The 20,527-nt window shown below is 47.2% G+C and overlaps 2 protein-coding genes across 20 annotated transcripts in view; one reads left to right on the top strand and one right to left on the bottom strand.

Annotated features, from left to right (window-relative positions):
* UBE3B (ubiquitin protein ligase E3B) overlaps positions 1–6,680 on the bottom strand; it is a 29,683-nt gene extending 23,003 nt beyond the window's left edge. For 13 of the 16 annotated variants that reach the window (XR_014229588.1, XR_014229590.1, XR_014229591.1 and 10 more), the window contains exons 1-11: positions 6,472–6,625; positions 6,025–6,127; positions 5,857–5,939; positions 5,137–5,306; positions 4,923–5,043; positions 3,516–3,575; positions 3,007–3,111; positions 2,813–2,909; positions 2,217–2,302; positions 1,467–1,549; positions 426–531 (exon numbers count right to left, since the gene is read on the bottom strand). Coding sequence is in view for 3 of the 16 variants with exons in the window: in XM_082325143.1 (XP_082181269.1) it covers positions 426–531; positions 1,467–1,549; positions 2,217–2,302; positions 2,813–2,909; positions 3,007–3,111; positions 3,516–3,575; positions 4,923–5,043; positions 5,137–5,297 (819 nt within the window). In the remaining 13 variants the exon portion in view is untranslated. Of the gene's footprint in view, positions 1–425; positions 532–1,466; positions 1,550–2,216; positions 2,303–2,812; positions 2,910–3,006; positions 3,112–3,515; positions 3,576–4,922; positions 5,044–5,136; positions 5,307–5,856; positions 5,961–6,024; positions 6,128–6,471 lie in introns of those variants that run through there. The other 3 variants (XR_014229587.1, XR_014229589.1, XR_014229599.1) reach the window with 3 other exon arrangements.
* Positions 6,681–6,870: 190 nt separating this feature from the next.
* KCTD10 (potassium channel tetramerization domain containing 10) overlaps positions 6,871–20,527 on the top strand; it is a 15,639-nt gene continuing 1,982 nt past the window's right edge. The window contains exons 1-8 of one of the 4 annotated variants that reach the window (XM_082325036.1): positions 6,871–6,930; positions 8,563–8,776; positions 13,358–13,527; positions 14,349–14,438; positions 15,131–15,183; positions 15,916–16,111; positions 16,707–16,965; positions 19,387–20,507. In XM_082325036.1, the coding sequence (XP_082181162.1) occupies positions 6,928–6,930; positions 8,563–8,776; positions 13,358–13,527; positions 14,349–14,438; positions 15,131–15,183; positions 15,916–16,111; positions 16,707–16,925 (945 nt within the window). In that variant the 5' untranslated portion in view covers positions 6,871–6,927 and the 3' untranslated portion in view covers positions 16,926–16,965; positions 19,387–20,507. Of the gene's footprint in view, positions 6,931–8,562; positions 8,777–13,357; positions 13,528–14,348; positions 14,439–15,130; positions 15,184–15,915; positions 16,112–16,706; positions 20,508–20,527 lie in introns of those variants that run through there. The other 3 variants (XM_082325035.1, XM_082325037.1, XM_082325034.1) reach the window with 3 other exon arrangements.

The following is a 20,527-nucleotide window of genomic DNA, read 5'->3' as shown; positions in this document are numbered from 1 at the left end:
AACTTGCCCGCCTGCACGAAGCTACACAGAGGAGCAGTCAAATTAAAGTAGATTAGTGGACAGCCTACTAGTTACCATCACAGATCCTGTGCCACACAACAGACTGATTTTTCCTTTGGCTGTGTCTATGGTTACACAAATGGAAGAATAAGGACATGCAAGAATTCAGGCTGTGTGTCACATATGCCTTTATTTTTATTTTATTTATTTTAGGGCAGTTCAGACCATCATCCCACTGGTGTTAATAACGTCTGTGGTATTAGAAACCCAGAGTATCTGGCAGGTGTAAGGATCAAGCGCTTCGACAACAGAGTTGAAACTGGCAAAGAAATACATACCAATCCTCTGTTCCAAGAGCTGATAAAATGGAATAACAAGTGGCCTTATGTGATATTCAGCGGATTTTTGATACATCACCCACTTACCTCAGGTGTTAGAGTAGCAAGATGAGTCATTATAGCAGGCACAGACATGATATGGATCAGAAATGACCTCAACAGATTGTCTGAGAACTGTGCAGCAACCACAGGGCTACAGAGAGAAAAATACTTCAGTGCAAGTAACCTGACCTAGCAAAGTAAGACAGTCTTTAACTGAGCTGTTCAGAACTGGCTGCTGATTCTACCCTCATCAAGAAGCATCACTAGAAAAAGAACATTCACTTACACTTTTGTTATCATAGCTCATGACTCAAAGGAATATAAGCCAAACAGTTCACAGCATAACGTATTTTACACAGCACATCCATACCACCCAGAGCACTGTAAGTGTTATGTGGTTCATCTCCTAAGTTCCCCTCCTCTCCTCACTACCACAAAGTCAGTAATTAAATAGTTGTTTTCCTTAGGAAGAAGTGACATATTCAAGAACATCCACTGCTACTCTACTGAACATCACAACCTCATCATCCCAGCAGTGACAGCTATAGAAGACAAGGGGCACACAATTAACCACTGAAGTCTTAAAAGAATACTCCTTACTGGCTGCAGATTTCCAAAGCGAAGAGACAAGAGGTCAGGGTAACAGTGTATTTTCCTTTTTTAAAAGAAAACAGACTGAATCATTAGAAAGACCTGCAGCCAACTCGTTTCAGGGACAAACTTTGCCCCTGCAAATTGAGTAACAGGCACAACTGCATCAGCAGTTCATCATGAAGAGGCACAACCATACTTATCTAGAGAACTCCAACCCCTTCTGATGGTTCCACAGAAAGACATACAGATCCTGTACTCTGAACGGGAATTGCACTCCAAAGTCTAGGTTCATACGAACACTAATTACTGACTTAAGAGTGTTCTGATCTGAAACAGGATGACAGGAAAGTGAGCTATTTGCCCAAAGCAGCTTCTTTCATCTGGGTGATACTCTCAATGGCACAAAGAGACTGGTAGAACGAGAAGTCTTCAGAAAACCCAATAAAGACAACTTTGGCTGCATATCATCCCAAGCAGCTATGGCTGCCTTACCGCAATGCAAGAGAGAAGATGGCAGTTAAAGAGCCTTTGGATAAGGAAGGTCTGGATCTTGCCAAGCCATTAGTTAGCAAAATCTGGAATAAAACCAAAACAAAAATGCCTGCAGTACTCAGAAAAAGATTATGATTACTCCTGGAAGACATTACGCTTATTTTCAGAGCAGAGGAAAAGAACAACACCAAAGCAACCCAAAAACCAGTTACTACAAGTCACTTGGCAGAACTAGAAGGCCTTCAGGTTAATAACAGCGTAACAGAGAAACTGCAGTCAAATCAGACACTCTACAGTACTTATTTCTCTAGGACCTGTACTCAGTGTTCCCAGGCCTTTTAAAATTAATAGGCAAGGCTCATAGCTGGTAATATCACTCTCACTTAAAAGATTAAGAAAAATTACATCAGTTCCTTTCTCATCAGAACAGTAAACAAATCAAATACATACAAAATGGCAGCAGCAGTTTGGAAAAATATTCGAGTCTTTTCTGTCCATCTCATTACGAGATGATTAAGTAGGATTTAGATTCAGCAACAGCGACAAAAAGGACACGTATTTGGTGTATTTGGTCTCAAGTGCTTTGAAGAAAAATATGACCACACACAGATGACCAGTGCACCACAACCAGCTTCTCCCTGACACACCACCACAGAGATCATAAAAACTTCCTCAGAACAGGAGCACAGTGCAGGACTGGGGCTTGTTTTGAATAAAGAGAAGACATCACTGTATCAGCCTGAGACTGACCTGCAGCACAGAATAAAATCCCTTCTGATTTAGATGTCCCATGATGTTTGCACAGATGTGGTTCATGGCAGGCCTCAGGGTTTCACCTTCCGGATTAAAACACTGATGTTACTAAATCAGCATCACAGCTCCACTCTTTACTTCCTTACAAACTATAAAACAGTTTGTCAATTCATAAGCCCTTCTTGCACAAAGTCCTTGCCCTTATATGCAAAACCACCATTTTAGCAGCATTTCACATCAAGTCTTGTTTAAGGTATGAGTCATATTTCCTCACGATACTTGTCTACCTTTTCTATGCGTATTTCATACAAAACCCAGAGCTAAAACCACATTCCATTATCCTCTGAACACTTCTTGTGCACGAGATTTTGGAGCATTATAAAAACGTTGTAACTGTTTCTGTTCTAAGGGAAATAGCCTGTCTAATCTCAAGGGAATCCTTGCTGCCCATTCTATGCTTTGTGCAAGCACAGAAGCACAATGAATCTTTGTGGTAAGCATGGGGAGAAGACAAGGTGCAGAAACAGCATTCAGTAGATTTTAATAGGAAATCCCAGATCCGTGGCTTAAAGTATTGAATTGGATGCACCAACCTTTTCCCCGAAGGATTTTCCACGTAGAAGTGTCTGTGAAGGTGACAAGCATTGTGAGGTGCAAATTGACCAGTCTGGAGTCTTGTAAGATGTCGGGCTGCGATAACAAACAGCAATGTTAATAAATTAGCTTTGTGCTAAACTACAGAACTGATAAATGCAGGGAGACAAAACACAACGAAAATGTTTTTTACCTTAAGCTGCTTGAGAAATTCACAGCAAAACCACAAAATGTCTTTGATCTGTTTGATCCACAAGAGTGTAAGATCCTTGGAGAGCGCGAGTGACACGTACCACACCTGAGAAAGGCAGGATACAAACAGGAGCAGTGACTAGTAGCTGTGCTACAGATTGACAGAATACATTACCAGGAAGCTTTGTAACAAAACGACCTCCTCAATGCCCTACTCAACCCAGCAGTGGAACCAAGTTATTTCTCTCCCCAGAATTCACTGGTCAAAGCATACCACCCACCACAGAAAGAAATTGCCCTTTAACTCCTGCAGCTGTACAGAGAGTAAAAATATCAGAGGAATACTACAGAACTTGTCCAAACTTTCACCACGTAATCTCAGCAGTGTTCAGGGGCTTTTGAATGCTAAAAATTCAAATATCACCAACCTAAATCCCCACATAGAATTAAAAAAAAACAAAACAAACAAACAACCCTCCCACCCCCAAACTAAAAAAACGTCCTGCTGACCTTGGGCTCATTCTCAACATCCATACTATTAAGAATACACCGGCACAGCTTTTCAAATCTCTGGGGGAAGGGAAAAAAAAAAAGGTGGCATTAGTTGTAACTACAGGAAGGGCTGTTCTGGAAAAGCACTAGGAACAGCTCAGCAGAGGGAGCAAGATACCTCCATAACAAAACAACAAATGTTCCAAACATATTCGCTACAGACAGTGCCTATGGCTCCTTTCCCAAGAGCGCATCTACGCATCATGCTACAGCTATGCAGAAGAGTTTCCTCCTTGAACACAGTGCTCATCAACAGGAGGAATTTCTCAGCCTTCCCTGCTAAATTGCCTCCCTCAACAGCACAGGCTGAAGCCAGGAAAAGCATCTTCCTGGTGGGGTTCAGCAAGAAGAGCTCAATGCTAACGAGCACAGCGGTGTGTTCCAAACTCCTGACCATCACGGCTCTCAGCAGAACCTGGCGATCAAATCCAGAACGCCTTAATTATTATTTCAGTCCAGCTGTATTTGTCACATGCTTGCACGTTGTAAAGCCATTCTGAGCTCCAGAATTGGCTGCTGTGATTATCCTAACTGAGAGTGGTGTCCAGAAATAGAGTGGAAACGAGCACAGCCTTGTCCTCGGCCCAGCAAGGGACTGACTTGCTGCTGGAAGGGGAAGAAGAGGAAGTAGAACGTACATATTTCAGCAATGCACCCAATTACTGTAATGCAGAACTTCAAATGGATGCCAGGCACTTAAAAAATTTGTACGTAATATACACATTTTTTTGTAACGCTGTAAATACAGAAAACTGCATTTGCAGTACTTTTACTGTCATCAACAGAAAAGGAGCTCAATGGAACAAAGATTAAAAAAAAGTCACCCGCTGCTGCTGCAATTTAAATACAGCCCTTCATTTTCCAATTGTTTTCCTTATAATTAGCCCTCACAGTTTCCTGGGGCAAATATCATCATTTCATAGACACTATAGCAAAGGGCTTCACTCTGAAACCACAAATTCAGGGCACGGTCAGAAAAGCAGCTGCAATACAAACAGCCTGCATGCTACACTCTGCCAGGACAGCTCTTTGTCAGCTTGCCACAATGTACCTGCCCGGGGAACCGATGCAGCTGACAAAATCATAAGGCACTGCTCAATTACTGAAGTTGGCAGGGTCCCCAGGAAAAATATTCATTAAACTATGCCCTGAATACAGAACTGCTACTAAAAAATTCAAGGGTTCTTCTATTTCATTCCTACAGGCCGATCTCTCCAAGAAGGACTAGGAGACAGAGATCATTTTCCTGAAGCCAAAATACATTGCAGGAACCTACAGGATCACTACATAACTAATCAAACTCATTTAACTTGTTAAAATATGTACTTGAAAGAAGAAAAGCATGTCACAGAGTAGCAACCTTACCTCTTTGTCCTCTTTATGATTAAATACAAACAGCAGTTTCCTAGCAATTTTGAAGATTGAAAGAGCACTTCTTTTACTTGAGCCAGATTCATTTGCCCCAAAGAAATCCTCCACTTCTCTCCTAGGAAAGTAGGAAAAACGAGCATCGGTAGTTAAAAAATCAAGCACAGCTCTCCAGATACGAGCAAAGCGCGGAAGGTAGAATTTCACACACCTTATCTCCCTCTGCAGGCGGCATCGACAGAGAAATCTCCTGATCAAAGCCTGGATCTGGATGGCAGCACGCTCCCTCTCCTTCAGCTCCCTCCGCTCCTCCCGAGCCTGGCGTGCTTTGTCGAGGAACTGGGCTTTGGAGGACTGGCTCGCACTGAACATTTTTATAACCTACCAAAATGTAAAGTTAAGGAAACAAAGAATCATTGCAGCAAACACCTGGAAAACTAGGAGCAGAGTGGACAAAACACACAGGCAAGGGTAATTCCTTACATAACTTATGAACTGACCACCTGCATCCAACATTTTAATAGGGGCAGGAGAGTACCCAGCAGCACAGAAAGAAGTGTGTGCAAAATACAGCCTAGGCAAAGCCAAAGTTACTTGTCAGTGGGACTGCAATAAGAAAACACATTGATATCCAAATCATTCCAGCAAAGCCTGCAACCTAATGCAGGTAAGCAGATTTTATGAGAAAAAAAAAAAATAAAAAAAAAATCAGTGTGCTGTCATTGCGTTCCACTCCCTGTACTCCAACTCCCCATTCCAGGCTTAGTTGTTTTCATTCTCTTGTTTACAGATAACATATATGAACAATTCTATAGGCAAGGATAGGAGAGGAAGGGCACAAGAGACACTTGGAAGCTAATTTATTGCCACTCAGCAACACAAAATGCACAGAGTCAACAACAGCTTTATAAATACTTAACAACGAACTCACCTGAGGGCTTACTTTTTCAAAAGAAGTGCATGATAATCATTCGTACACAAACATGATCCTCATCCACTGGCTTCAGGCAGCTCCTGCACAGATAAGCACATTACCTGCAGATGATTTGAGGATTTACTCTTTACCTTTGCAATTCTAAGTCCTTTTGACCAGACTCACCTCTCACTACACTCTCAAGAAAATGTGAAGTCAGAAAAGCTTCAGGAGAGGAAAAGCAGCACCACCGCTTAGTTGTGACCGCTGGCACACATATCTCCTGACACTTCAGAGTGGGGAGAAAACAATCCGATGTGTGACAAAAGCGAAGGCCAGCATCAAGCGTACCGGGGCCCTGGGCACCGGCGAGACCTGAGCAGCAGCCGCCCCACAGTGAGCGGCTCCCATTTCACCAGCGGGGGCAGGACCCACCGTGGGACTTGGCCAAGCCACTGTCAGCAGCCAGTGGGGATCCCCACGTCCCCCTCTTCGCCACGAGACCCCTCAGCCCCCAGTGCCCGTCCCAGCGCCCTCCCAGTCCCAAGCACCTGCCCCTCAGCCCCTCCCCGGGTCCCAGGCGCCCCCCGCAGTCCGCCGCCGCCGCCGCCCCACAGCCCCCCGGGCCCTCACCCTCGCCCGCCGTCGAGGGAGGCAGGGCAGCGCCGGGCCGGGCCGAGCGGCCCCAGGGCAGCTCTGTCGCCGGCGAGGCCGAGGCCGAGGCCCGCAGCCCCGTTGCCCGGCAGCCCCCGCCTCGTACCCCGTGTCCGCGCTCCGCGTCCGGCCGGCAACCCGCACTGCCGCCGCCGTTCCGCTCGCTCGCTCGCCCGCCCGCCCGCCGGCTCCGCTCGGCTCGGCGCAGAGGGAGCAGCAGGCTCTGGGTCTCGCTGCTACCGGGTAGGTCGGGCCGGGCCGAGCCGCTCCCGGAGGCGGGAGAGCAGCGCGGCACCGCTGGGGGAGGCCGAGCGGAACATCGGAAGGGTTTGGTGGAGCACCCGGGCCGTGGCGGAAGTGACGGTGGAGGGGCGGAAGTTCCCCCCGCCCCGGCGCTCCCGCTCGCTCGGTCCGTGGGGCTGCGCCGCGCCGTTCATGGTGAGGCGGCGGGGGGGGACTGGGGGGCCGGGCGGGGCTGGGGGGGCTCTGGGCCGTGGGGGTGGGTGGCTGGGGGTGTGTGTGGGGCTGGTCGGCTGCGGTCGGAGTGCGCGGGTGGGGGTCCTTCCCCGGGGCGGGGCGCTGGCCTGAGGGGGGGGGTTGGGGTGAGGCGGGATTTGGGGTGAGGCAGGATTTGGGGATCCGGCCTCCAGGGTGGGGTGCACGGGGAGCGGGGGCGGTGCGGGGTTTGGGTGGTTTCAGTCCCCAGGGGCGGGGTGCTGGGAAAGGGGGGAGGGTTTGGGGTGTGGGGGTGGTCCAGCCCCCGAGGTTGGGGTGCTTAGAGAGTGGGGAGCAGGTGCAGGGGTCCGGTTCCCAAAAGTTGGGGTGCCCACGGTCTGGTTTTCCTGTGTGCGGGGAGGGTCCGGTCGTGCCAGGCTGGCCCTTGGCCAGGGGCTGGCGTGGTTTGGGGCGGGCAGGCCTGGGGGGTCGGGGTGCAGCCCCGCGGCTCCGTGCCTCGTGGGTGGCAGGGTGCTGGGCTGCGGGCTGGCGCGCTGGGTCACGCTGCAGCGCAGGAGCCCGCGCTGGGACCCCGGGCACGGTTCCTGGCCGAGCGATGGGGGCGTTCAGCTGAGGAGAGAGCCTGAGTGTGGGGCTGAGGCTGGTGCCTTTGTGCTCCAGAGAACCCTGGGCAGGCTCCGTGACAGAGGGAATGGCCCCCTGTGGCCATCTCTAGCCATCCCACTGCTTCACCTTGTGAAATGCAATCTGGACATGTAACCACATTTCTGAGATTTGCCGTCTGATAGTTCTGCTTTTCATGACAGTGGAGCAAAAACCAGTCAGTCAGCCAGCGTCGTCTCAAAATTGTAGGAACTGGGTCTGTCTGAGACGGCGGGGCGTTAATCGTCCCATCCTGTCATGTTGTGGGGCAAAACAGTTAACTGCAGAGACACAGCTTGATTAAGGATTTATTGTTAGCGGCTCTTGGAGCATTTGCGGTGCTAAGCTAACGTGTTCCTGTTACAGCATGTGACCTCGTTAGCTGATTGGAGTCCACTTTGTCTGGGGACTGCTGGCAGAGGCAGTGGGGGATGTTGGGCATTGGGTTCTGGTGTGCTGAGAAATGTGGGAGTGCAGGGAAGAGAGTGGGAAGCTTGTGTGTGCTCTCTGTAGAGCCACGTATCCTTGAAGGACAAAAAGCCTCCAGAAAATCTGTGGATAGTCTGCATTTCAACACATAGGAATCATCTGCTCAGGCTCCGTCTATTGGGAATTGCCCAGTTACATACCAGATTATTCATGAAGTAAGAGCTTAAGCTTTAGAAGTTGTGAAAGAACCGAACACAGTTTTGTGGGAAAGCACCGGCTTTCGCAGTGTAAAATGCTGCTCAGCTTTCACAGCGTTCTTTGCTGGCTGAGTTACGTTCTTTCGATGGTTTATGTCACTGTCAGAAAGAAGACGAAGTTAAACGTCTAAAACATTTGAGAACTTTGCAAAGACACAGAGGGGAGCTGAGGTTGAGAGTGCCCAGCACATCTATGACTACTTCTGTGTAAAATGACCGACGGTAACACAAAGTTGGGTGTCAGGCAGTGGAACTGCAGGTCTGACTGGTAACTCCTTGCTTGCAGGAAGAGATGTCGGGAGAAAGTGTGGTGAGCTCAGCAGTGCCGGCGGCTGCGACTCGCACTACCTCCTTCAAAGGGACTAGTCCGAGCTCCAAGTATGTCAAGCTGAACATAGGCGGTGCCCTCTACTATACCACCATGCAGACCCTGACCAAGCAGGACACCATGCTCAAGGCCATGTTCAGTGGCCGAATGGAAGTCCTCACGGACAGCGAAGGTAAGGGGCTGCTCCCCGCGTCCCTCGCGCTGGCTTCCTTCCTCTTCAGGGGTTGGAGAACAGAGAGAGAACAGAGAGGAACATCTTAATCATAGGCCCAGATATTTCTACATTTTATTAGTGTTAAAACTTGTAGCTTATACAACTGAGAAAAGATGTGGAACAAAAGACACGTATGACTTGAATAGTTGTCTAAACAACAAAAGGACAGTAAGAAGTCCCAAGGCTCCTGTCAGGCCCAGATAGCACAGGCTGTCTTCTTCTTTTGAAATACTAACGCTAAAGCTCTTAGGCGTATAGAAAATGGTGGGGATAGTGATTAAGAAACTATGAGTCAGGACTTGCCTATTTACCTTGAAGCTCAGAAGGCAGTTCCCTCATCTTGTTTCCTTACCTCAAACACAAGTATAAAATTTGCTCTAAAGATTGGAGGAGGGTTGTGAGCTAAAAGCTGATTTTTTAAAATGAAACTGTTTTCTTGTGAGAGTATTGACTGTTGGCTTCATTAAAACAAAACCAGTTGCAAAATTTTTAGAAAATTTGCTACAGTATTACTGACAATAAAAGGAGAGAGCTAGCAAACGGGTCTCTCCACGTTAAATGTGGAAAACGGAAAGAAGGAATGTGCAGTATGTCAAACTACGGTCTTCTAAAGGAGCAGTACTCAAATACTTCACTTCCATACCAGATACGTTGATTTTATCTTCTGCTGAAATTCTTTAAAATATTTATGTTTAAATTATTAATATAGCTAAAATGTGTTTGTGATAACTGCAACTGGTAGCATAGTTTTATATCAGCATTCTCATATTGTGGGAATGTCTCAGGGTTTAACTGGAAGCGCAGCTTTCTATTTGTGCACTGATGTTTTGCCCATAACTATTTTTACAGACTTAGATACCTTGTCTTTAATAATAGCCAGTGCATCGCTGAGCCTAAAGGTTCAAAACACCTTTCTTGTGATTAGTTAATTATTTGAAAATTCTGTTTGAACTTGCCAAAAGCATAGAAAATGTAATATGTGGTTAGATGAATTGGACTTAGTTTTGAGTGCTTTAGAATAGTCTATATTTAGAGGTCATGTAGAACAAGCGATGGATTTAGTAGGGATCTTGTGATAAGCTTTCTTGAGATAGGAGGAAGTGGATTTGGAGGAAAAAATTGTAAAAAAAAAAATACAATGTAATTATCTGAATATTCCTGTTTTAGCTAGAAGTCCTTATATTTAAGCCGGGGAAAAAACCCTGCATTGTTCCGGGTGTTGTACCATGCCTTTTGCAAGTTTCGGCTGCTGTAAAGCAGTAACGTTGGTGCTGTGGTTTGTGGGCTCCAGATCAAAGGGTCTCTGTGCTACCTGTCACAGGTCTGTGCAGGCTGTGTAAAAAAGCCAGCCTGTGGGTCAAATTGAAAAAAAAAACTGTCAAATTGGAATTGGGAATTGGCACCCTTACTGGGAAGGCTGGAGGGGTGTTCTAGTGGAAAGGCTGTGAACCAGTTCATTGAAGACCTCTCCCCTTGCTGCTAAACTTCAGGCAACTCCAAAAGTATCCTCCTGTCCCTCCCTAAAGCTGCTCTGTGTTTCACAAAATTTGATAATTCAAGATCTCTCAAGTCCTTCAGCTTGGAAGTGGATGAGAAATTCCAAATTAATTTTGGAAGCCCACCCTGGCGTGGTCTCAGCACTTCCTCCGGGCGTCCTGGGCAGGTACTGCGGGAGGGCTGGTGCATCGCGTTCCCAAGGCTTGGAGTCCGTGTAAGTGCAGGTACTTCTTGCTGGAGAGCAGCTGACGATATTACTGCTAATATGAGGGTAACTGGAGTTTAATCTGCTAAAATATCACGCTTGAGACATAAAATTGCAAGTTTACTTTGCTGTGAATCCCACAGTGTCTGTGTGGGATTGTTCCATTTAGCCAGTTTGTGTTTTAATAGGAATTTGATACTTCCTGTATGTTGTAACTGAGACACTCCCATTGCAGTAGGTCTTGCTTTATCTCCCCTTGCCGGGCCTGATGCTGAAAACTGGGACAATAGCATTATAGCTGCTAAGGGAAACTCTCTTTATCTGAAATTATTCAAAATTCTGCTAATTGGTCACACCCAAAACCTGGCACAAAACAAAGTGTTTCTTAGGAAAAGAAGCCAAACTTGTGGAGAAACTGGAAGGAGTAAAGTTTTTAAACGGTCCATGGAATGCGTCACCCGGGGTCCTCCTCTTTGTTTCGATGCATTCTTCTGACCCCAGCACCATCTCCCCAGCTCCTTCTCAAAGCTTAACAATTGCACCACGCTGCTAGTTGGGCCGTAGGAGAAAAGACTGGAGTTCTCTGGTGGTGGGTGGCAGATGATTATTTTTGGCTTAGAAATTGTTCATGAACTGTAGCAAATTGGCATATTTTGAAAATTTTATTTTGATGGTAATGAGCAGATAGAAGGATGTGAGTTTTCCAGGTGCACCCATCTGTTTCCAATTTTCTTTTCTTCAGTGTGATTTCTTTCCTTACTCCCCACTGCTGTTAACCAGTTGATCGAGACGCATGTTTTTTGTTTGGCTGCTATTAAGACTGTTGAGCATCAGGCAGTCTTCAGTGCCAGGCCGCTGTTTCATCTGTCAAGGCTTGGTCAGAAAATGTAGTCTGGTTTGGTCTGAGTGTTTGGATGCTGTCCCTGAGACTTCTTGTAAAACAAAAGATTTATTTCCTAAAAGTCTAATGTGTGTACGTTTCATGGATTATGTATTCCTACCTCAGTAAATGGATCACAGGACGTTTTTGTAGCACTGCAATTAAAAAATGGCTTTAAATGACTATAGCTGAAACCCACTTCTTAGGCTCCGCACAGCCGTGACTGAGTGGCAGCAGGGTCGCTTTCCTGTGAGTCATCTCGCTCTGGCTGTACCCTTGGCTGTTTGGTTAAAACAGAAGGTTTTTGAAAGCTGTTTGAGTAGTCATTTGTATTTTGCAATGCTGCTCGAAATGTTTTCTCATCCCTCCTCCACATGAAAGTGAGCAATTCTGCTTTGGTTTCACCATCTGGAAACATAAAGTTGCATCAGATTTTTACAGCCTACAGAGGGAATCACAGCAGAGATAATAAAAGAATTTTGGGGATCACAATTCTGCTCTCAGCCTGCCGTTTACCTCCCTACGTGTTGGTGTCCTCTAGTAAACTCTGTCGACGGCTGCATTTGTGGAATATGGATGTCCTTGTTTATTGCCGTGTCTTGTGCTCCCTCTTCTCTTTAAAATGGGAGATCTTGCTTTACATACCTCCGCATTGACAAATGGGCTTTTTTCTGCTCTGGTTGGTTAGGTATACTGTATTCATTAGCCTCTATCAGTCTTTTGTTCTTTGATTTCTCTGTCTCTAGTTCTGCCTCCAGCTTTCTAGTTTGTTATTACAGTCTGTAAAATTACAATTGCAAGCATACATTATGTTTTATGTAGACAGCAGGGTAACGAGGGAGATGGAAAGCCTGTAGTAAACTGCTGGAGAGCATCTCAGTTTTCCACAGAGCAGCATGAAAGGGCTGTGTTCACTTTCCAAATTGAACCAAATGTTCAGACTTTACTAGTAATTCCATTCATGCAGAACATACAGGGTCTGCTTTAACCTACTTTCCTTATTTGTCCAAAATATGACTCTTTCCCCACAAGCGTTTCCTCACTGCATTCCTGAGCTGCAGCCCGTAAGAGTGGCCATCTGTTCATTTATGGAAACCCGAGCCTCAACATTGCCTAACAATTCTCAGGGTCCGGCCTGATTCAGGCAGCAGACTGGCAGCCAGAGGTGAAGCGCAGATCCTTTTATCGCCAGCTAACAGGAGAGCGTTTCGGTTGTAACTGTTTTCTTTTCTTCACACCGTTGTCAGTACATAGCAGCGCTGGTGAGCTCCACGGCACAGGCTGTACGTTACATTCTGCTTACGCACGCTGTCGCGTCACGTCTTTCAGCAGTTTAAGACATTGTGCTAATAACCACTTTGTTCTACCAAGTTAATGCACTTTGGGAATATAGAGATTGAAACAACGTTTGCCGTGACACTGCCAAAGCCTGTGCTGCCTTTCTCTTGCCGACCTTTTTGCACATCTGCTGGAGATGGTGGATCGCGGTGGGTCCCCGTGTTGTGTTCAGGTGCAACAGCCTTTAGACAGTCACGTCTGGCTGGCTCTAATAAGCTGTAAGAAGCAGCCACACGTATATGTAACAGGGCCTTCAGACAGAAAGCAAGAAAATAATAATGTGTCAGGGCTTCAGGAGCAGAGGAAGAACAGAGCTGGTTAGTTTGAGAATGAGAAGTATTTATTCTTCTGTTTCAGTTAATCATTTGTCAATAACTGGGGAACTATGAGAAACAAGTGAGCTTCCTACCTTACTCCCACATACTCTCCACTTGAAACGCAGAAGGAGATGATAAATTCCCTGTGCTTTCTGCTCCTCTGCTCGCCAGCTCAAGCAAGAAACTGGAGTTAGTCTCTCTTGGCAGGAACCTACTGGGTACAGCAGTCCCAGGCCAGTGTCAAGGTCTTTTGCCACGTTTGCCTCTGCTTCTGCTGTACTGTGGTCGTCTTCTGTCCCTAGGCTGGATCCTGATCGACCGCTGTGGAAAACATTTTGGGACAATACTGAACTACCTGCGCGACGGGGCTGTGCCGCTCCCTGAGAGCCGCAGGGAGATAGAAGAGTTGTTGGCTGAAGCAAAGTACTACCTGGTCCAGGGGCTGGTGGACGAGTGCCAAGCAGCCTTGCAGGTAGGTTGTGGAGTTAAGGAGGAGTCAGGTTGCTCTGGCTGCAGTGAGGGGTCAAGAAGAGGAGGCTGCTCTGGGTGGGAAGCAGCACCTGGGCAGAGCAAGATTTTCTGCTGTTTTCCACTTGGTGCCTTTTTGAGGCTGGGATGAAATTGAAATACTTCATGTCATTGATCTGCTGGAGTCTGGTCACATCCAGAAAAACGTACTGAGTTGTTCTCAGCATGTAGTGCTACCCAGTTACAGTGAGGGATAAACAGTTGCTCAGTTTCCCTCTGCTGGCTCCTCTGCAGCGTGCTCCGCTGCCGTCAGGGTCTTAACATGGTGAAATGATCTATCAGCAGCGCAAGCTCTGAGACAAAAGTTAATGCTTCCAGCATCAACCAGAATGGGGTAGGTCCTTTGGCCAGACCAGAGCAGCTGCTTGTATCCACAGTAGCCGCAGGCTGCTGGGAATCCACTTTTGTTCTTTGTTTCCCTCTGAGGTGCTCGTCTTAGGTTTGAAGCCACTGTTACTGGTGTTGTGTTTCAGTGAAGCCAAATTCCAGATTCTGCCATTTAAATAGGTACATAACATTCAGTCCCTGTGTTTGCAGAGCGGTAGAGAGCAGAAGCGAACACCTCAGGTGGTCCCAGAGGGATGCTGCCCGGTAGCTGGAGTGCCAGCCTGGTTCAGAGCATGGACCAGAAGCCGCCACTCGGTGCGGTATAGGGACAGGTTGCATGCTGAACTCTTAAGCACAGACTACGCAGGACCTTCCCATTTAATATGAGTGTGCCTGAAGGCCTATTTACCTTCAGCTGCTGTTTGATTCTTGTTTCAGCAGAACAAAGATGCGTATGAACCGTTCTGCAAGGTACCAGTCATCACATCTTCCAAAGAAGAGCAAAAACTTATAGCCACTTCTAACAAGGTAAGAGAGGCCAGGCTGTGCCGTGGCTTGGGAGGGTGCTGGCCTGCTGCCCCGGGCTTGCGTGGGACCTTGAGCAAGTGTTCTTTAGAAAATGGTCTTTAGTTTTCAACAATGGCCTTACCCTAAAATACATACAACTGTTGAGCTGCAAAGCACTGAAAATCTACAGCAGACTAAACATTTCTTCTGAATTAAAAGTCAAATGTTGCTCAGGGTGGGCCTGGCCGTGTGTTTCTCTGCGTCAGGTATTAAAATAGAGGGCGTAGGCAGTAGCAGGCTGATCGAGCAGATCCTCAGGGCTGTTAGATCTTCCTTTTATTTGTCCGCTCTGGTTCTTAACGACAGATGCTTTCTTTAGCTAAAGTGAATCCGTGTCTCCTGTTTCTGGAAGCTTGCTCGCTGTGGCAGGTAGAAGGGAGGATGCTGGTGATAATGATTAGCCTTGGCAAAGAGGCAGAGGGTGGGCGAGAGCAGATTACGATCCAGTCACAGAAGGGCTCAGAAGGGATTGCAGCCCCTTGCCAACCCGTGCATGACAGTTCTGCAGTAACAACAACAACAAAATCCCACTGGGCTTGGGCCTGATGGTGTCATATCGTATTGCAGCTTTTCTGCTGTGGGGTCTTGGGCTGAGCTGAGATTCCAGCTCTTACTGCACTTCCTGTAACTGATCCGTTGTTTGTTTTTTACAGCCAGCAGTGAAGTTGCTATATAACAGAAGCAACAACAAATATTCCTACACCAGGTAAATGACTTCAGCTGGGCTTCTTTCAAGTTTTTCATAGACTGAAATCCATGATAAGCGTTTGCTTTTTCTTCACTCAGAACCAGTGACAGATTGGTGCTGGCACGCACTCAATTTTTTCCCAATTAATTTCAAACTTTAGTCAGAAGGGAGCCTACTGTCATCAATGGAAGGCTAAGTGTGTGCTGTTTCTGTGCCAGAGGAGTTCCTCCAGTACTTAGGTGCAGCTGGCAGAGACGCCTGGCCAACTGCTGGCCTGTGTTCCCCACGGGCTACAGCACATCAGTTGAATACAGGAAGCCTTCCACGGTGCAGTGTTCTCAATAAGCGGTAAAATCATCAAGTCTGGGACCTTGTCCCCCTTCCCTTTTGTCTGCATGTGTTTCATGACATAGGGCAGCTTCCATCCAGCTGGTGCTGAGCTTGAGTTTAGGAATGGTTTCATCTGGGTGACAGAATTTTGTACCCAAATGAAACGGCCTTGGACAGTATTGCTCACAGTACTGTTGATGTCGTATTACTGCTGCTTCAGCAGCAGGTTTTCCTGCCTGTAGTAGTCAAATGATTTATCCACTGCAGTCCTGGATACCAACTGTAAACACTACCTTGGTAGAGACACAGTAAGTCAAAGGAAGCTGGGCGTGTAAACGCTCACTGCCCAAACCCTCCTTCTCTTCTGTGTGCTGTCTTAATTCCCCTAACGTGACTGCTGCCTGCCTTCGTCTCTCACAGCAACTCCGACGACAACATGCTGAAGAACATCGAGCTATTCGATAAGCTGTCCTTGAGGTTTAATGGGAGAGTGCTCTTTATAAAAGATGTGATTGGAGATGAGATCTGCTGCTGGTCGTTTTACGGGCAGGGGCGGAAGATTGCCGAAGTCTGTTGCACTTCCATTGTTTATGCTACTGAGAAAAAACAGACAAAGGTACGAGTAAACCCCTGAATGCTTCCAGCCACGGGCTGAGCTGCTGTCAGACTGGCATCCTGACAGCTGTTCCATTTTGAACACTCCTTGCATTGTTTAGCATCTCTATAGAATAATCAATGCCAGTCAAAGTGGGAGCAGCACAGCGGAGCTCATCAGGGCAGGGACTGCTTGGCTGTGGCACTTAACACAGGGCAATTGTGATAGTCCATAATGCAAGTTCAGTCCAGTTCTTTATCTTTAGACAAACTCGTGCATTTAACCAAGTTTGGTTTACATCTCTGCGTAAAGACGGATCCTGGTGAGCGATGGCATGCCTTCCCCGTGCAACCTGACCTTTCCCAGGAGAAATCTGTCTGAGGCTGCCCTGCGGGCAGGCCGGTTCTGAAAAAAAACCCCAACCTGGTTGTTGGGTCTCAAAAGCTGAAAGCAAATAATAGAACAGAAACGATTGTGCTAGAAAGGATTGCTGTGGCTAGAGTGAAATTAAGAAATTGTAAAACCAGAAAGGTATCAGGAATTAAAAATGGGGTAACCTGGTGCCCGGAGTGACTGGCAATAGGTGAGAGTGACCTTGTTTCTCTTGGGTGGGCAGGTGGAGTTCCCAGAAGCCCGCATTTACGAGGAAACACTGAACATTCTGCTGTACGAGTCCCAGGACGGGAGGGGACCTGACAACGCGCTCTTGGAAGCCACAGGAGGGGCAGCTGGCCGCTCCCATCACTTAGATGAAGACGAGGAGCGAGAGCGCATTGAACGCGTGCGAAGAATTCATATTAAACGTCCGGATGACAGGGCCCATCTGCATCAGTGAGCCAAGCGACAGCCGCAGACTGCGCAGCTCTGTCTGGAAGGTGCTGCCCTTTGTCTGATCGATTATCTGCAGCAGAGGACCAGGCGGTTTAACTTCTGTTCAGCAAAGTCTGTAAATTACATTTTGTAACAAACTAGATTATTTGGGGTATTTAAATGCAGTAGTTCTAGGACAAGAATAAATAAGGTTACTGGGCGTACGATAGATGCTGTAAGGACCTATTGAGCATCTGGAGAAATGCCCTGAATTTTTAGCACTCTTGTCTTTGCTCTTTTGTGGCTAGAGAGGAAGAGGGCTGGCTTCCTTTGGCTTTAGTAATTATCCTGCACTTTAAAAACAAAACAAAAAGCAAAGAAAAAAAGGTCAGTCAGCCATATACCTTCCCTCCAGGCACTCATTGACCCTGTCTCCTCCTAGGCACTCGGGCATGGGAGAAATGCAATGATCTAAACACACCAGGGCTCCTGCAGAGCTCCCTTTCTCTCAGGCCTGTAGGTGACGGGGTTGGTAGCTCAGGAGTGCCTTGGCGTGACTCCCAGAAGGACAAATGACACGTGCTGACTTGATTCCTGCAGTGCTGGTGGGCGGAGGGAGCCGGGGGAGCTGCTTGGGCTCGGCTTGCCGGGGTCTGCCTGTGGCTCCCTGCAGCTCTCAGGACCTTTTCCCCTAAGGGTTCAGTGGAGCTTCTACAGCACTGAACTGTGGAGACCCACCCCTGCTTTATCCGTGCAGTTCAAGGGTGGAAGATGTTAAAATTCCTCCAAAAGGAAGATCAGGAGCAAATTGTATGTGATTGCTTTTCCTTAGGGTGGTGTTGCTACCAGTTAGCACTTAGAGTTTCTGCCTGACCCCAGGTCTCAGCCGGGGAGTTTATTTCCGTCGGATCGCAGGTCAGGAAGCTGTGCTTTCTTTACTACAGGTAAAGCAGTAGTCGTCACAGGTTCAAACCCTCCGTGCCAGCCCAGCGTAGGTAGGAGGCCAGCAGCCGTAGTTCAGTTCTGTAACTGATACAGGAGCATTGTCTTGCTTTGAGCGAGGGCAACGCAAGTACCGGGGGAAGAGGAGTAGGCAGTGGCCCAGAGGCCGTTATTCCTTGTTTGACTTTATCCTGAGCATATTCCAAGTCTTTTCAGAAATGGCAGCTGTGTGTGAAAGGACAGAGCTAAAATGTTGTGTAGAGAAGACCTAAGTAGTCTAGTTTTCTAAGAGTGCTTTTCTATTATAAATGAATGTTATCTACCTCCTTGTCTCTTGTTGCCTGTTGCGGAGTCAAGTAACAATTACTGTGGAAGATTGTGTATTATTCAATAGGACTGAATGCTAAAGGACAATGAGCAGAGCCACAGCTGTAATGGTTAACGTAACACAGCCTGAGAGGGAGAGAAACCTGAGGTAGGAAGTCTTAAACGTGCAATCAGGCTGGCACCTTGGCAGACACCAGAGTACTTTGGCCTACTCTAGAGTTTTTTGACCCTTCATCTGGAATAGCTGTTGCTGGTCTTAATGGCCAGACATCTCATACCGAGCAGCAGCTCCCTGTTCCTGTTCCTCACGGAGGTGGTTATTTGTTTTTGCCCAACTTCCTGCTGCAAGGATTCCCGCTCCTGGCTCAGGGCTGTTAACGGCATGCGAACGTTTTAAAAACCAAAGGTGTTGTCAGCATCACCAGCTACGTTACTCCAATGCTTCTGTTTCAAATAGCAGTTACGTCCCAAACTCTGTCTAGCTTGTCTGTAGAGGCTAAAATAAAGCATTGTGTTTGCTCAGTGGTACAATTTTGGATCATCAAGTAAAGCTAAAAAGATTTCAAAGTTAGGCGGAGGTCGTCTTTCTAGGAACCAAAGACTTTTCTAAGTTACAGACAGCTGGTGTCTGTAACATGTACCTGTCTCCTCTACTCTTTCTTCTTCAGCTACTGCTTTATCAGTTCCACTGTAGTTCAGCAGTTTCAGCTACATCCCGACAGTTACGGGCTGCTATTTTAAGCTGTACTTACTTGTGTTTGCAACTCACTTCGGGTTTGTAGAAGTCCATAGTGCAGATTGTCGTGATGGATCCAGTGCCTCTCCCTTCTTACCTTCCTTATGTGATAAGCTGGGGAGCGGGGACAGAAAGTCCTCTGAATTGCTCTGTTTCTCCAGCACTGTGTACTTTGACACTTAGGGCACGTTACTGGGCTGTTTATGGGTTTCTGAGCATCCATAACAGACCTACTGCCCTTGAAGGGGCCCAGACTCTGCACTGTGTAAAGCCGTTCAGCTTAATTCCCCTGTCTCCACAGTCCCACTGCTCCTGCCAGCAAAAAGGAAACACCAGCCGATTACTGTAGAACATGCTGATAGTCCTGCAGCAAACCCTGCTTGCTTCATTAACGCTAGAGAGCTGGCTCTCTCCTGTAAGACAGGGGGGAGAGGCCCTCTTCATCCTCAGCCGTGCTGAACTACCTGCTTTCCCCATACAGTGCCGGGGAGACTCCAGCAACCCAGCACCGGCTGCTCAAACAAAATCCAGTCACGTCCTGTGGCGCAAGAGCAGATTCAGCTCCAGGAGGTGACGTGTGTGACACCAGTGCTAAGCACCTGACAGATCACAGCTATGTGATTAACTTCTCTGTAAATAGATTCTTAACTGGCTTCAGGATTTCTTCAGGTTTTGCAAACTAAGTTCTTAAAAACCAGGGGATGGTTATTTTTAATCTTTGTACAGTGGTTTATATAGCTCTTGGTTTAGTAAGTCACTCCAGGAGAGTTTGAGTAAGTTTCAGTTTTGTTACTGCATTTATGGGCAGACTCTGCCTTAACACAGTCCTGACTTAACCCTCTGCGTGCTGTAGTTGTGTAGTAAAGATGTACTGCTGTCGTCCTTCACCTAGTGGCCACTTGTCCTTGGTCTGTGGAGAGAGACTTAGTTAATGCCTTTGCACAAATGCTCTCAGCTCTTGAGCCTTTTTACTGTAAATGGTTTTGCCTCTCCAGCTTTCAGGTGAGGATGGGGTACAGGGCAGCTGGCCCGCTCCCAAGCAGCTCTTTAGATTATCTAGTGCTACCTCGTATTAACGGGGAGCGCAGACCCGTCTGCTTCGATTCTCCAGCAGCCCGCAACCGGCATGAATAGTGACAGTACGGCAGAGCAGAGCTGACTAAAATCGTACTTGTGGAAGTGATTTTGTCCATCAGCATAATGCCAAACAGCTGGGCTACAATCTGCAGCTTGTAACACAGGTGGGGCTGCATGGTAGAGGCAAGAGTGACCACCAGCTCCCTGGCAGGGCGTTTACTCCCTGGGTCAGTGTAGCACCAAAGCAGCTGCTCCGGTATTCCCACAAGGCAGGTTTTGGATCCTGCTGCAGGCCGTCACCTGGTTAGAGCCTTTGTAGAAGGCTCCAAGCTCCAGTCTTACCTTAGAGCAAAGGGTAGGCAGAACCTTCCAGTCTTAATGGAGTTGTCCCGTTTCATGGACAAGAGCAGCACATTCATCTGTTCTGTACAATCATCCCCTCCCACTTTATACTTAGGCACAAAAAAGCTTGAGCTGGATTCCAGTGTATGGTTGATGTTTGCAATATGTACTTTTTTTTTTAAATGTAACACAATAAATTAGAA

This window comes from Platalea leucorodia, assembly GCF_965183815.1.
Source record: "Platalea leucorodia genome assembly, chromosome: 12".
Lineage (NCBI taxonomy): Eukaryota > Metazoa > Chordata > Aves > Pelecaniformes > Threskiornithidae > Platalea > Platalea leucorodia.
Note: the sequence above shows the minus strand (reverse complement) of the source record. Positions and strands in the feature narration are given on the sequence as shown.